Here is a 16,384-nt window from a genome sequence, read left to right as displayed (position 1 = left end):
AAATTCCCAGCACATAAATCAGCAGAGGCATTTTCTTTTGCTGTTATTATCAAATGCAAGCATTGGATGGCATGTAGGATAAACAACAGGCATAGACCAGTATTTCTGGCAGGCAGAAAGCTGGAAGCCTTAGAACCTGGTGGGCCAGACCCTTTCTCAGTACTTGCCCCAGCTCCTCGCCACCACGTCCTGCCTTTCCCAAAGCACAGGAAAGTCTGTCCCCTGCCCGGCTTACAGACAAGCCGAGAGCCTGAGCTTCTGCTGCTCCCTGTGGGAAATCACTTCAGTTTAACAGATATTATTATGATAAGCATTTTTTTCTGTTTAGCCCATATTTGCCTTTCAAAATGGCTCCTGCCACATTAAGTTATAAGCCCTTGAAGTAGGCTAAAGGCTCCGTTTTCTTCCCTGAGGATGGTTCCTTTTGGATGGCAATATCAACCTCCCTTAGCTGTCCCTGCTCAGCTGAGATATACATACTTTTCATCTTTTCTGGTAAGTCCTTCCAGCCTCTGATCATTTAATTGCTCTTTTCTGAGTCTTCAAGTTAACTGCAATGCTGCTAATTAAAGTAACAATTATCACGCTGCTTGAACACGTGGCTGCTCCACCAGGTGCCTTCCACCCTTCCCATTTCTTGGTGAGAAGAAACCTCCTGGCAGCCCGGGGGGCTTTTCTTTGGGCAGAGCTGAATTTGTGTTACAAGGCTGATCTGATGAGCTTCTGCCACTCTGGGCTGTGCTGCTGAGAGACGAAGACGAAGTAAAATGGACTCCTTGTCTGGTGAAAAAAGGCCTCCGTGACCCCAGCTCAGCCATCTGGCTGGGATGGACATACGGACATTATACCACTGGCTCTGACAGGCGGCTTCGTGGTGGAGAATAGTGACCTGGAGAAAATAGTGTTGGGCTCTGTTCTCAGTGTGTAAATGCTACAACCAACAGTGTGTACAGGGAAACTTGGAGCCTTCCTGATAACTGTACTGGGGTTATTGGGTCCTTTTTTTTTTTCTTTAAACCTAGGAGGAAAAAAAAAGGGGGGGGGAAAGGGAGAAGGGAAGTCAATTTCACTACCCGTTTAAAGAGAAGACAATTTTAATAACTTTTTATGTTTTATCTAATTATTTTGACGTTCAAGGAAAAAAAGGGTGACTTTGTGGCTCAACCATCAGGCATCCTGACTGCAAAGGTAAAAGTAACCATGGCTGTGTATAATAACAGCTGAGTGCTTCATGATCTGGGCTTCATGTTCTAGTAGATAGGTAGGTACACTGAAGAAAATTCAGACAAGGTCTACCTTGTGCGGCTATGAAGCATCAGCAACATGACAATATCACGCAAACTTCTGAAAGAGGGAACAAAGACCCTCGCCAAATGGTTATGCTCAATTTTTTGTTATATATGCTTTTAATTTCAACAGCTAAGTGACATATTGGCTCACAGCTGCTTTATTTAAAGTTTCATTGATCTTACTCTGTTGGGAGCTCATAATGAATACCAGATCCCATATCCCTAATACTTAAAATGGAGTCAGGTAGAAAGAAAACTTTAAAAAGCACTTAAAACAAGGCAAGATTTCTTTGAGAAGCAGGGAAGGGAGACAATACCCCCCCAAGCATTAATATCCCTCTGCTCCCTCACCAGATTAAATGGAGACATGTAATTTTCTTTCTTTTTTTTTAATTATTACTTTTTGTTAGGAAACCAAATAAATGAGAAAAACATTGGTGTTGCAGTTTAAACTGAGCTAGGAATATAACCATGATAGCCACTCCCAGCCCCACCAAATAAGGGAGAGAATCAAAAGGAAAGGGAGAAACTTGGATTGAGATAAACACAGTTTAATAAAATAACACTACTATACTACTACTGATATATACAAAATGGAAATAGAATATAAAATAAAAGATACCTGATGCAATTCCTCACGAACTCTGTCCATACTGAGCAGCCTGTCCCAGGAAGCAGCACGTGGTCCCAATAACCGATCCTGGAGAAAGAAAAGAGAAATAAAGGCAGAAAGGCCCAGAGGCCTCTGCAGAACAGCAGGATGGCAAAGGCTGAACTAAAGAAACTCCCAAACAGAACTCTGTTCCGGCTCGGTCCCAACTCTGACCCTAGACAGAAGATCCCAACTCACCTTAAATATGAAGCATGATGCTAATGTCACAGAATATTCTTATTGATCAATCTGGATGTCAGTCAAGCTCTGTCACATCTATGCCCTCATTCCAGGCTGCCTCACACTTGTGAGCTGAGAGGCCTTGGCTCCCAGACAATCACAATGAAAAACTTCATCTCTCTCCCGAGGTGTTATCTTCTTCTTCTCAAACTAAATTCAAACAAAAACCATCCTAGCTACTGTAGGAAACAATTCTTTTGCAAATATAATAAGCCCAGGCAGGATCTCTCAGCAAAGCATATTTTAATAATGATTTTGCAAGACCGAGTGTTCTACCTAAAGGCAGGCACACCTAATAGGGCAAAAAGCCCTGCTTATGTCCCCCCCAAATCCCAGCCGCAATTTCCCTCTCCTGTTCCCCATTGGTTGGGTACTTTAGGGTTTACAGACTATCCCGATGCACACAATACCCTTCCCATTATCAGTGTGTTTAAGATTCCTGGTACTTTGGCTACACTTCCCCGTAAATTAACTTATCAATACAGGTATCAGTATGTATACAGGTGTCAGTACCTATTCCAGGAAGAGACTGTGTATTACATTAAGAATTCATAGTCTGATGTCTCTCAGTCCTTCCCCTCTAAATGAGTTTGTAAATACAAGTATCAGTATGTATACAGGTGTCAGTCCATATTCCGGGAAGAAACTGTGTATTACATTAAGAATTCATAGTCCGATGTCTCTCTGTACTTCCCCCCTGCTGGGGTCAGACGCCAGATCCTCAGCTATGTAAAAACAACAGTTCTTCGTTAAATGTTTCTTACACTACAAAAAAGAAAGTTTTCTAACTGTCTGAAGAAAATTAACTCACTTTCATCCAAAACAGCACATTAAAAATAATCATATTTTGTATTTTTTAAAATTTCAGAGGATACTGCAACAATTGCCCAGAAGGGCATCATGACCGGACAATGTGTTTCCTCTCTTATAAGAAAATGACTCTGTTGCACTGGCAAAGAGCAGAGGGAAGAAGCTGGGTCTGCAAACTGCAGGGATCCAAGGATCACCCCCCTAGCAGCTACAGAGATTTGTTTTCCCAATGGCCATTAGGTCCCACAAACAAATTTGACACCCTTGCACTAAAGAAATCAGCAGGTTTTTGCCCCACAAAGCAAAAAAAACCCAGAATCCACAATCAAGTCTTCTGCCAAGGAGTTTCTGGCCCAAGCCAGGTGAGCATGTTCAGGGTGGGCTTGTGACCCTCCGCAGAGGCAAGGGCCAGGGTAGAGCCTATGGAGAGGAACAGCCTCCCAGCGCACATCCTCCAAGTGGCTTTCTCGGGATGGTGATGGCCCTGCTGCTGTGCCCTTCACAGCTGCAGCAGAACACCTGCTGGTCAAGATCAAAGCCACCACTATTTCAACTTTTGTCATCCTGAGTGTCTATTCCAGCTTACGTATCCTGCCAGTTGCATTTACCTGCTCTTTTCCAACTTGATCACTGTTGCTAGCACCATTGAAGCCATCTTGGAGTGATAATGGAGGCTTCTTCTGATATTAAGAAAGCCCAATTTAGGTACAACACTTGCAAGGCCCCATTCTTGGGCAAGAGTTAGACATTTCATAAAATGATTACACTATATCTTAAAAACAGTCAGCTTCCCAGATTCCCTTAACCATACCACAAGGCTTCCCTACTGCCTAACCAATGGTGGTGACCCTAATTTCTGGCCTGATTTCCATCACAGAATAGTTTGGATTGGAAGTGACCTCCAAAGGTCATCTAGTCCAACCCCTCACCACGAACAAGGACATCTTCAACTAGATCAAGTTGCTCAGAACCCTATCCAGCCTGGCCTTGAATGTTTCCATCATCTACCACATCTCTGGGCAACCTGTTCCACTGTTTCACCACCTTCACAGTAAAAAATTTCCTTCTTATGTCTAGCCTGAATCTCCCCTCTTTTAGTTTAAAACCATTACCCCTTGTCCTGTTGCTAAAGTCTGTCCTCATCTTTCTTATAGGGCCCTTTTAAGTACTGAAATGCTGCAATAAGGTCTCCCCAGAGCCTTCTCTTCTCCAGGCTGAACAACCCCAACTCTCTCAGTCTGTCCTCACAGCAGAGCTGTTCCAGCCCTCTGATCATCTTTGTGGCCTCCTCTGGCCCCTCTCCAACAGGTCCATGTCTTTCCTGTACTGAGGGCTCCAGGGCTGGACACAGGACTCCAGGTGGGGTCTCACCAGAGAAGAGCAGAGGGGCAGAATCACCTCCTGCCACCTGCTGACCATGCTCCTTTTGATGCAGCCCAGGATACAATTGGCCTCTGGGCTATAAGTGCACATTTTTGGGTGAGGTCCAGCTTTTCATCCACTAGTACCCTCAAGTCCTTCTCCTCAGGGCTGCTCTCAGTCCCTTCATCCCCCAGCCTGTACTGGTTTGTCCCAACCCAGGGGCAGGACCTTGCACTTGGCCTTGTTGAATCTCATGGACAGTTTGGATCCATTTATCCCTGTGCCAGCACTCTGGTTGGTATAGTAGATCTGTTGTGACTTTACTTAAAATCACTCAATCAATCAATCAATCAATCAATCAATCAATCCTTCCATTATTTTGATCTTAAATACAAACAACTTTTTCTTTAGTTCCTCCCAAAATAATTTATTCGGTTAGAGAAGCACGTTTTCATTTTTAACTGCTGAGCAGTGCCTCGTTACCAGAGGACGTACAGGAAATCTGTGAAAGCGCAGGAAGGAGCAGACACCCACCCTTGAACCCCCTCGTAAAGCCGGCGAGCGCCGCCCTCGAGCTACGCGGCTCTGCTGGCGGCATCTCGGTGGGGCGCGGAGCTGCGCGGAGCGGGCGGCCGCTAGGGGGCGGTGTCGCGCCGCCGGTCCCGGCTGCCGCCCCCGCGGGGGGTTGTGCCGGCAAGAACTGACAGCGCTGGCAAAACCGGGTTTTAACCCATCACTGGGAACCCGAAGGGAGGAGAAGCTCATGGCATTACGCCGAAGTGGGTGGCACAGCAGCCCCACGCGTCCCCAAAAAAATCCTGTTTGGGTGGCTGCGTGTCACCCCCGCCGCCGGCGGAGAGAGGCTGGAAAGGTGGCTGGCGCTCCAACCCTCCACATCTCTTGTCACCGTGGCTGGTGGAGCAGTAAGATGTTGCTGTGTGGGTTTTTCCTCCGGTGGGAAAGGTCAAGGTGCATCCTTAAAACAGACCAAAAAAATCCTCAGTATAAAATGACTAGTATGGCTTTGTAAAAATATAGAGCAGGGAACAAATAAAGGAAGAAACGTGTAGTGTCCCTGGACCTCTCCTAATTGCATCTCCCCATTGCAGGGTGGGGGGAACTACAAGGCATTAATCCTTGGTTCTCAACTCATAGGGAGCTGGACCAGCCCAGCAACTGACAAATCAACCAAAACAGCAACAAACTTTTTTCCTGTTCCACTAGTAAGCAAGAAAACCTAATTACAGCATCTCAGTTGCACCCCAGCATCACCTGCCCCTGCATCCAGACCTGTCTCATGTTCCATTAATCTGTTCTGAAATTCCTAATTTTGCTGCAAAAATGCAGCAAAGAAGAGAGCTCACCTTTCTGTATGACTGTCCCAGAGTCCTTGCTGACCTGACCTGTGCTGGGAACAGCAGGGCCTCCAGCTGATTGCCCAGGGCACAGCACTGCCTGGTTTATCTCAAGTTAGCCACAAGGCAGAATGAAAAGAGAGTGTTGCCCTTGGCATGCCCTCCCACAATGAGGAGAATCGGTATCACTGAATTACCACTTCTGAATTCCCTTCAGGCACAGCCTGTGCTGGAATAAAGGGGCTGTCCCTTGGGATGATGCTGGATCACCACAGGTGGACGAAACAGGAGCTCGCAGTTAAAGCAGAGGTCTTGAAGAAGACATGCTGGAGGTGTCATTAAGAGCATCTGTTTCCCTGCCTGCAACACAGCCACCCGTATGATGTGGAGAAGGTTACTTCAGTTTTCTGTGCTTTTTCTCCTCCCATCAACAAGGACATTGTGGGCCTTCCCACCCACTGAGATGCCGAGAAGATAAATTCCCAGTTGTTTGTAAGCCTGCTGAAAATGCACCAGTGAAGCATGAGAGAAATACAGAACAGTTTCAGTGACAAATCAACTATTTTAAAGCTTCTTGGAGGAAGCAATTATCTGGTGCCACATTACATTTATAAGGGGAAACACAGACTGTAGGGTGGCAACAACTTTGTCTGCAGAGCTGAATCCAAGATGATAAATCACTTGGAAACTGCCTTTACAAGGAGATTTCTGCCATCCTGCACAAGCGGCTCATGGAGATGGAGGGAAGCCCTTCGTGCAAGACTGCTGTCCTGTCTCACCTGTGGGGAGCCCCAGGTGCCCTGCAGCACCCAGCGATGGGAGCACAAGATGGGAAACCCAGTGCTGTCACCTTCCTTGGGTGCCAGGCTGCCAGTTCTGGCTCCCATAAGGCTCGTTCCAGAGGCCTTCGCTGCCTGAGTTTTCCTCCCCAGGAAAACTCTGCTACTTCCAAACCTGGCCCCAAGTCTTCTCAGCATGAGGAGACTTTAAACCTGGGTTTAAACATGAATATTCTATACTTTCTAAGTACAGATAGCATGTTAGCCATTAAGGGAAGGCCTACCTGATGGGCACAGCCAGTGCAGAAACAAATCCAGCTGTGTGTCAGCTGCAGCCAGCAGCTCTGCCCAGCCCCTGCCCTGTGAACAGCATCCCCAGCTGCCATTGACCTGAAAGGAGGAACACACGCACACTGCCACTGCCAGCTCTCCAACCTGTCCTTCTGCTGCTCCCAGCTGCTGCTGAACCACAGGAAGGTGACAGCCCCAGGCACAGGGGCAAGTCTGAGTATATGCACACCTTGTCAGGCAGCAGCGACAAGGGAGGGACACTCACCTACTGCGTAGCCCTCCTTGGTGCTCCTGGATATCCAGAGCATGCTCCAGTCCACTATGGCTCCCTCCCCTCCTTCCCTGAGAGCACCAGCCCTGTGCCCAGCAGTGCCTGACTGCCCCTGCTGCAGGCTGCCCCAGGGCTTCTGGCTGACATGGATTGGCATGTGTGGGGACAGGGAGAGTGTGTCTGCCCCATGAAGTGGGTCCCCTGGCCTCACTTGAGATCTGTGGGCCTGGAAGGCAAACCACACTTGCCAGGCAGAGCATATGGTCTCAAACACCAGCCCCTAAAGAGGGAGAGACAAGGAGATCCAGGCGGCATACCCAGGGAAGCAGACAGGGAGACAACGGTGTCTGTGCCCTGAATGCCAGTAGCTTTGCACCAGTCTGCGCCCTCTTGCCCCAAAATCTGTTCTTTTTTTCGTGAATGCAACATGAAAAGCCTGAGCTGTGTCCCACAGAGCTGCCATGAGCTCAGCATGGGCCAGATGACTGAGAGCTGACAAAGGACAACCATGTTATGCCAGCTGACAAAGGACAACCATGTTATGCCAGGAGCCTCAAGGCTCCTGAGCTCTGCTGTGTCTCAGCCCAGGTGTCACTGCAGATTAAGGTGAGGAATTTGCTGATAAAAATCATCTTCCTGTAAAAGGGAAGAGAGAGAACTAGAAAGTCCATTGTGTGCTTTTGTCCAGCCATTCCCCTGCATGGTGGGATGCCAGCTTGGTGCTGAGTGAGACCATTGCAGTTTTGCCAAGTATCACAGCCGATGGGGGCAGGCAGGGTCCTGATCAGACCCTGCTCTCATGTCTCGGGACAATACTCCTTAGGGACCCTCTCCATGGCCCTGGCAGGTGAGGAGGAATGTGCACACACTTGCTTTGCGAAATACAGAGCTTGTTGGCATGTAGCCTGCCAGCACCCTTCTGCTTCCAGGAGGGGCAATCCTCATTTTGTGACACCTCTAAAAGCAGGCCAGAGGCTGCTAATGCAGGGAGGTTTACAGCCCATTAAAGGATTATTTGATAGTCTGAGCCCACCACAAAGTTCTCCAATTGTGGCATGCAGCAGCCAGGGGTGGCAAGAAAAGGCTTCAGATGCACTTGGTCCTGCTAAAGAGTTAAAGCCCGTGTTTGTAATGGGGCTGGTATGTCCATGGCTTTGTGTTCCTGGAAAATCCACATATACAGAACATCCTGTTTGGGAGCCGGCAGTACAGTGCGCTGGCTGGCAGGACGCCCAGGGAGGGCAGGAGCCCATCTATCCCCTTTTCTGAGCAAGCTTTGTGGCAGGGTCGATGTCTTTGTGACAGGGTCGATGTCTTTGTGATGAGGCTGTTTTACTGGAAGCAGAGGTTTTCCTGCATGCCCCGGCCTTTCCACCCTTCAGCCAAGGGGCCAACTGTTCGGGAGGATTTCCCAGACCACCCAGCCCAGGCTGGCTTCCCTCCAGCTCTGCTCCCACCATCACTTCTCATTGCAGGCACAAACCAGAGGTTACAAATTGTTTCCAATGCGTCTAATAGATAAGAGCTGCAGAACAATGAGAAAAGCACCTTTCTGGCTGCTGGAATTACCGTGGCAGACCACAGCCCAGTGAAAAATAGTACTAATTTAGAGGCACATCCTGGAGACCACCAATGCTCACATGCCAACTATCTGCTGCAGGAAGGCAGGCACAGACCACAGAGCACCAGTTTCACAGTGGCAAAACTACAGTAAGATCAGCTTGCTGTATGGGAATCATTAAAAAAAAAATGGAAGTGGGAGAAAGGTAGATGTTCCTTCTCTTTAACCTGCCTGTTCCTTCATGAAGGATAAAAATCATATATGTACATACACAAACATGTAATAACATCTTTAAGGACTTCGCTTTGAACAAGTTGGGCAAAAGGATCTCTTCTCTCCTTCCATTCACCTCTCCTTCCCTTTCCTCTTACACTTACCGACACATTTCCTTAAAAGAAGGGAATGTTCATTAGCACACTTGCCTCAAAGGGAAATGTTACCTTAAGTCTTTGAAGCAATACAAACAACAGTAATAATTTCAAAAGGCTGTCTATAGCACTAACAGAACAAATGCATGTCCTTTCCTCTGGTTTCTGCTTCTGCCACCCTTCCAGTGCAGCCCGACTACTCAGAAGAGGTGAGAGCAGAGCCTGCACCCGGCCTCACCTCTGCACTCTGACCTGTGCTGTCTACACCCATGTATTGGAAAGATCCCTCCAATGTCTCCTATGCTGTCCTGCTGCCCTCTTTGGATTAGTATTTTGCCAGTCAGAGCTATCTTCCCTCTAAAAAGAACATCCTCTTCCTATATATACTGTTCTCTTTATCTAGTCTTCAAGATTAATTAGCCACTTATTATGTGCAAACCTTCTGCCTCTGAAGTATTCTCATGACACACATCATCTCGTTAAATCTTTCTCCTCCCCTTTCCCATCACTGACAACCCACATAGTCTCCCCAGGCTCACAGTTCCCAAGGGCCCACCAAGAGATGGAAACACCCCAGCAGCCATCAGCCGCTGGTGCCGTAGTCACCAACGCAGGTTCCAAGCCCAGCAAGCAAAACCACGCAGCAGCTGCTCCAGACACTCACCATCTTCTTGAGGCCTCCCTGTGGTATTGCAAGGTATTCTCTAATCCTACAACTCCAGCCCATAAGGCCCAAGCAGTTAAAAAAAATACACAGGAGATTGCAGAATCACTTCAAAAGAACTTTTTTCTTTTAATTTAGAAATGCAGTTATATACATAGAACAATTAAATTAAACTTTGTACAAATATTAAAATACTATCTTCACACCCACTGCAACGTACAGGATACCAGGAAAAAAATATATAAAATAAAGCAAAATAAAACTGATTGACATCCTGCACAGCATCAATAATGGTTTTGCTTTTAAATCCCACATATATATGGAGTACCATTCTGCAAAGAATTCCATAGTGGTGCAATTCAGATAAAAAGAAAACACATACAGGAAAGAAGAAAAAGAGGTTAATGCACAAAGGCAATCAAGCTTCCTTTGCATTTGCATCAGCAACTACCGGTAGTCTACCCATGGCATTCTAGGACAGCTGTTTCACAGACACCTTGGCTTTGTTTTCTTTTGGAAGGAAGCAAATTTGAGAATCAGAACAAAAACATTCTCCAGCACAACTGACTTGCCCCTGTCCTTGCCCACCCCAGGAGAGAAGCCAAAGCACAGCTTACGGAAAGCATACGCAGAGCATCAGCCAAACCTGGTCTGGTGGGTACATGTGTCCATACACCACCTGCAGAGGGTCGAGTTCGGGAGCTGTGCTGAGCACAGGGCCCTGAAGAGACATATGGGAGGTGGTGTGCTCTGTCCTGGTGTGGAAGGGCAGGAGGAGGAGATGAAGGGTTGGAAAAAGGCCTATGTCCTGTAAAAAATACACCTTAAAATGAAGCCTGCTCTAGGAAACCACTCCATGCTTTCACAGCCTATCGGAGAACAACGCTTCTAATGAAGTTCTGCAAACAAAGGTGTTCACAAAGAGCAAGTCAGTCTGCAGCTCCCTGGTAAGGACTGAAGGGCAAGGATGGTCTGAGGCAGGATGTGCAAATGGATGGGATTTATTGCATTTATATACAGAAACCAGAATGTTAAATTGTTTTTATTTTGTTATCTGGACAAAGTAATAAGGCAGGATTTTTTTTTTTATTTTTTTTTTTTTTTTTGTGTAACAACCGCTATCAGAGCAGTAAAACCAGGTTTTACAAATATGTTCTAAAAAGGTCAACAAGGGAATCTCAGTGTGTCCCATCAGTTGTATGTTTTGTTTTGTTTTTTACATACAGCAAGCCTGCTGGTGTCTGCTAAATCATCTAAACAAAGCACACGCTTCCTTACAACCTGGTCATGAACGCATTAGCTCATTAGCCTGCAGCATATCCCTGTTTTCAGTCACAGCTCTTCCTTACCTCTGCCTTATGTTCCCTCTTCTGTGCTGCAAATGACTTCACCATCCTGGATTATTTCCAACGGCTGAGCGTGTCACCCTCTTAGCCCCACTGTTCAGTACTGACCTAAGTCATCCACCTCTGGGAGCATCTCAGGAGGTTTCCTCCCAAAACGACTGGAACATATTTCATCCTAACACACTTGACTCTTTGTGTGCTGAAATGGCCAAATAAAGGCTCCAGATGCATTAAAAGAATCACCACACTGGAGCTAAAAGGCTAAGGAGAAACCTCAGGGGACATGTCCAGGGAGTTAATAACAAGCAGCACGCTTGCTGAGTGCTGAGTAAGCTTTCATCTACATGGCAAGTTCCCTGGTGGCTAAAAAAAAGGAAAGATAAAAATGCATTAAGCAATTCTCCCTCCCAAACTCATGAAGTTAACTAAGCAACAACTCCACAGGCTCACGTGCCGCAGCACGTCTCTCCTCCCGACTTCATTTGTTACCCCTTCTACAGTTACGGATGGGGAGGCAGAAGCTGTGAAACACACAAAACCACCTCTCTCTCCCGTGTCACCGCCTCCCTGCATGGTGGCAGGAGGCTCCAACACAACCCAAGCGGCTCATTGTCCGAGCTGAGCTTCACCGTGCAGCTGCTGAGAGGAGGCTCCCCGGGGCTTACTGCAGCATCACTTTCTGCTGCTCTCACACTGGTCCAAGTTCTACAATGCTTGGGCTGTAAACACTGCAGTAGGTTGCACTTTTTTTTTTAGAACTATGCAACTGAAAGGGAGCAAGGAGGTTTTTTTATTGCACATAGTACTTTCTGAAATGTCCTTTTATCTTTTTAACCTATCAGATTCCAAAAATAAAAGAAACCTTTAAAATAAGTGCTATTTTTATTTTCCCAATGTAATTCAACCATTTGAATGTTCTTGAATATCACAGGATCCAGCATGTATGACAGAATATGAGGTGACTATATCAGGAGTGTTTAATAAAAAAATGCCTCCCTTTGAATTCTTTTGCCAGATACAGGTGGGGGAAAAAGGTAAAGGAGGCTGTGGCCCCATCAGAGGGAAAAAACCCACAACAACAAAAAAGAAAACAAACAAACACCACAAAAGGAAAAAAAAATATTTACCATGTTACATCTTTCAAGGTTGAGCCTCCATGCTCCACATCCTCCCATGGCAAGAGTCAAAGAGGACATGCTCTTTGCTCTGGGCAATGAACACTCCTGAGATAGAGCAGAGCTCGTGACTGATGGATCTTTAAGCCTCAGCCCTTGCTCCTGTAAGTAAAGACAGGACTATGTAATTTAGTTTTTCCAAAATCTCTGCACAAAAGACTTTCCAGTTCTTCAGCCTCCACAGAATGAAAACAAACATGCATGAGTAACAATCACTTGATAATTAGTAAAGTGAGGCCTTGCTGCCCGCTGCCCCTTAAAAAAGAATTGTCAAGCAGACATCTCTCAGGTTCCTGCCCAGCCACTCTACCTCATTTTATATGAAAATAAACTCTACAGGTGAGGACTTGGGCAAGAGGAACATGATGCCCCCAAACTGGTTTTCGTGTTCTGGCTTCCACCGTTCCTTGGGGCCCACTCCCACCGGTGCTGCTGCAGGGGACGGGCTCGTCTGCAAGCGCTGCAAGCACCGGCTGGGGCCGCCAGCCAGCACGGCAGAGACTGGCCTGGGAGCTGCTGGTTTACCCTCTCAACGAGCCAGCAGAAGCCGCTTGTTGATGCCTGATCACAAAATCTTTGCTTGCATGTTTCCCTCCATCTCTGCATTTCTCACTTTCTCCTTAGTTAAGTAATTTCCCACTATTTCTATAAACAAAACAAAATTTAAGCACTCCCTCTTCTGTGCAGCTTGCTTACTCCTCTTCCCCACGCAAACTGAATTTTCTCTCCCAAACTGGCGGCTGCTTGCTTTACAACAGCAGAGAGCAGAGGCAGGGCCACGCAGTATGTGCTGTCTGCTGGCAGAGCAGGTGCTCGTCCAGGGCAAGGTCAGGCCTGGGATCAGCTTCCATCTCCCTGCAGGATTCTCGCACCAACCGGGGCTAGCACTGAGTTAAAGGATGTTTCTTGCAGGAAGACAACATAGACCTGACTTCTACACCTTGACTGCTGAGGGCCAGTTTGAGTAGACAGGACCTTAAATACATACAGAGCAGCTCCTCCTGCTCTGAGCTGCTTAGGTAGCAGGAAAAGAGTCACATACTCTTCCCTCCACACTCCTTATCATGACACACAATCCCTAATGAAACCAGTGAATGAGACAATTTGCTCAAGCTTAGATCATTTCCAATGTAGTAGTTAAAAACTAAATTCAAACTTTCCCATGCTTATTTTCTAAAATTCCAATAGCAGATGTGTAAACAACGTTTGCCTTCTACAGTGCTGAGAGACTGCGTCCCACTGTAAGATGACATGGGATTTTCATTATCCAAACTGAACAAAAAATACCCAAACTGGATTTATCAAATCCTTGTGTTAATGCTAGGTAACATGAGCAATAAGGAAGGAAGTTTGAAATACTGTATTTTTCAATTACTAGCATCCTCCTAAAACAAGGATAGGGAAAATATCCATTCACAGGCACACACTGTCCCAGGTATCCTCGGATCAGGAACCGGAGCAGCGGGCGCATGGCTGGATACCGTGGCCAATCCTCATTTCCAGGAACTGGAGCGAAGCCACAGTAATTTTATATATAAAGGTGTTGTGTCACTTTTACCAAGTCCTGCGACAGTATGTTCCTGAAACAAGGATGAGGATGGTGAGGCTCAAAAACCAAATGCAAAGCAGCAAAGACAGCATCCCTATTTACCTGTACATTACCACATGATGTGTAAGGCCATGACATTTTGCTCCTTCAACTCAAATAATAATTTAGCAGCTTCTCACAGGGCAAACACTCCCCTAGTTACTTCAAAGCAGTTATGACAAGGTACATGCATCTAAGAAGCCAACTCTTCCTGCTGAAACCCATCCCAGGGAATGCAGTGTCCAGACTTCCCTGGTGAAGAACCTTACAACCACGACAATGCTTCTGTGTTTGGATCACCTACCCCAAATGAACATGGCTTCCGGCAAAAAGAGAGTCCTGTTAACAGCAAACAGGATATTCTGACCTGCTATAGATAACTGGGGGTGGGGGCAGAGGTATACATATTTTGGGTTTCCTTTTCCCTGTTACCAGAACTTGAAACAATCTTCAAAACTTCGGTTCAGGAATAAGCTATGGTGTCCCAGCAACACACAACAGTGTTGTATTTAGGAGAGGCTCCTTACACGCAGCCACAAAGAAGCCACCCTTCTCCATGGGCCCACTGAAGCCTATCAGGATAAAACAGCAGATTTCTTGATGTACAAATCTAGGAAGACACTCTGGCCTCTGAGATGTGGCTACCCAGGATTCAAGTACCAAGGTACCTACGTGGCTGGAAAGGTAATCTGGGATCTCACCAATGGCATTCCCTACCTACAGGCAGTTTTGCTCTTGACATTTGCAAACACCTGAACCACTTCCAGATCACATCTGAGAAGTGTTACCTCTGCCTGAAGATCTGACCAAAAGGAACCCAAGCTTTAGCTCAGAACCACCTTAACTGGAAAAGCTTTGAGACACAGCTTATTCAGAAGAGTTGGGCCACAAATTTGGTTCCAGTCCTGATAACCGTGAGTTAGCCCCATTCCCTGAGGTAACACAGGGCTTGTTAACTCAAAGTCACATCCTCCAAGCTTTCTGGACCCTGCTAACCACTGGCCACTCTCCAAGGCTCTTCTACAAGCTAACATCAGGAGCTGCTCTGGCACCAGACCAAAGCTGAAAGGGTTGTTTTATTGGCAGTACAGTCCCAGTTTCTAGAAACACAGCATAACCAAGTGGGCTGCACAGGCAGAGATGGAAGAAAGAGACAAAAGTCATTTTCAGAAATGGACTCCTGCAGAGGTGTTTTTTGAGAAGGGGTCAGAGGGCATTCCTACACGTTGGACTTCTCAGCCTTCAGCACTCTAGCAATTCTCATTGAACTGTTACTGCACAGCTAAGTTGTCACACAGCCCATCTCATCTGAGGTGCTTCTACACATCACAAGCTGCCCCTTCACTGGGGTCCCTCCCAAGCCCTGCTCCAGTCCCAGTGAAGCATTTTGTCCTGCTCTATTGCAAAGAGGATGCTGGAAGAAGAGCCTATATAACATATATATGTATAGATAAACTGTGTCTGCACCCAGTGAGCAAGCGGTTTTAGCCCCTGCTCTCTGGGCAGAAGAAGGGCTAGAGAGGCTGACAAGCTGCAACAAGCCGGCGTGAGGAGGAGAAAGGCACAAGAAAAGAGCAGCTCTTCAGAGACTGCTGTCAAACATCTGGCTGGGGAAGAGGAGAGCTCAAATCCACTATGTTCGTTGAGCCCCTGATGCAGATGGAATGGGGAAGCCAGCGCTGCATCAACCCCACTGGTGCATCCAGGAGGCAACCTGGCAACATCCTTTGGATCTTCAGCTGAGGGCATCTCTGCTTGGAGGTATCCAGGGTACAGCTTGCGAGGACGGGGAAGGCTGCACAGAGTGCTTCTGTCCTGAAGGCAGGGGGAGGGGAGGAAGAAGAAATCCAAGAGGGAGAAGGCTAGGCAAACACAGCAGGCCTCATGCTTCCTTCAACAAGGGAATATCTGAATGGTGGGGAGAGAAAAAAAGAAATAGTAGTTAAACTTTTGCAGTTCAACGCACACCAGAAAAACTACTGTTGAAAGTAAGACATGCTATGCTCTCACTTCTGTAACATGGTAATGCAGTGGTCTGCCTGTCATCACAGCACAGCAGAAGGGACCTCTGGAGGGGCGCTGCTCCAACCTGCCCCTGTGAGCAGGACCATCGCCAGCTCCAGCCTTGAAAATCTCTAAGGACAGAGACTTCATGACCTCTCTTGTTGCCCTATCTTGCCCTGCAGTACACTCCTAGCACAAAATATTTTCCTAATAACCAACCTGAATGTGTCAAGTTAAAGACTGTGGCCATTGCCCCATGTTACATCATCTGGCTGAGAAGAGTAGTCTTTTCAGTAGTCCATAGTCTTTTCAGTAGTCCATAGTCTTTTCAACTCCCTGTAAAGTAACTGTAGCCAATTGTTGGCTTGGCCTTCAGGTGCTTCTTCACCAGATTAAAGAAGCCAAAGTCTCCACAGGCCCCTGGCTATCCTGGCAGGCCTCCAACAGAGCCTGACCAGTTTTTCCACATCTCTCTTGAATTGGGGGTCCCCACAACAAAATACAGTATTCTCAGTAAAGCCTTACCAATGTTGTTTAGCAGAAGGTAATAACTTCCCTAAACAGTAACAGTTTCCTTCTTTCCCATGACCTCATCAATCTTTTAGCTCCTCAGAATGCCCAAGACACAT

General features: G+C 46.8%; 1 protein-coding gene across 4 annotated transcripts in view; it reads right to left on the bottom strand.

Annotated features, from left to right (window-relative positions):
* Nucleotides 1–9,747: 9,747 nt before the first annotated feature.
* The window catches only part of SUSD6 (sushi domain containing 6), a 90,066-nt gene continuing 83,429 nt past the window's right edge, over nt 9,748–16,384 (bottom strand). Inside the window, exons 8-9 of one of the 4 annotated variants that reach the window (XR_013922180.1) lie at nt 12,116–15,659; nt 9,748–11,351 (exon numbers count right to left, since the gene is read on the bottom strand). Coding sequence is in view for 1 of the 4 variants with exons in the window: in XM_080345154.1 (XP_080201280.1) it covers nt 15,634–15,659 (26 nt within the window). In the remaining 3 variants the exon portion in view is untranslated. Of the gene's footprint in view, nt 15,660–16,384 lie in introns of all 4 variants that reach the window. The other 3 variants (XR_013922181.1, XR_013922182.1, XM_080345154.1) reach the window with 3 other exon arrangements.

The sequence above is a fragment of the Nesoenas mayeri genome (assembly GCF_963082525.1).
Source record: "Nesoenas mayeri genome assembly, chromosome: 5".
Lineage (NCBI taxonomy): Eukaryota > Metazoa > Chordata > Aves > Columbiformes > Columbidae > Nesoenas > Nesoenas mayeri.
This window is presented reverse-complemented; position numbering and strand designations above follow the sequence as displayed.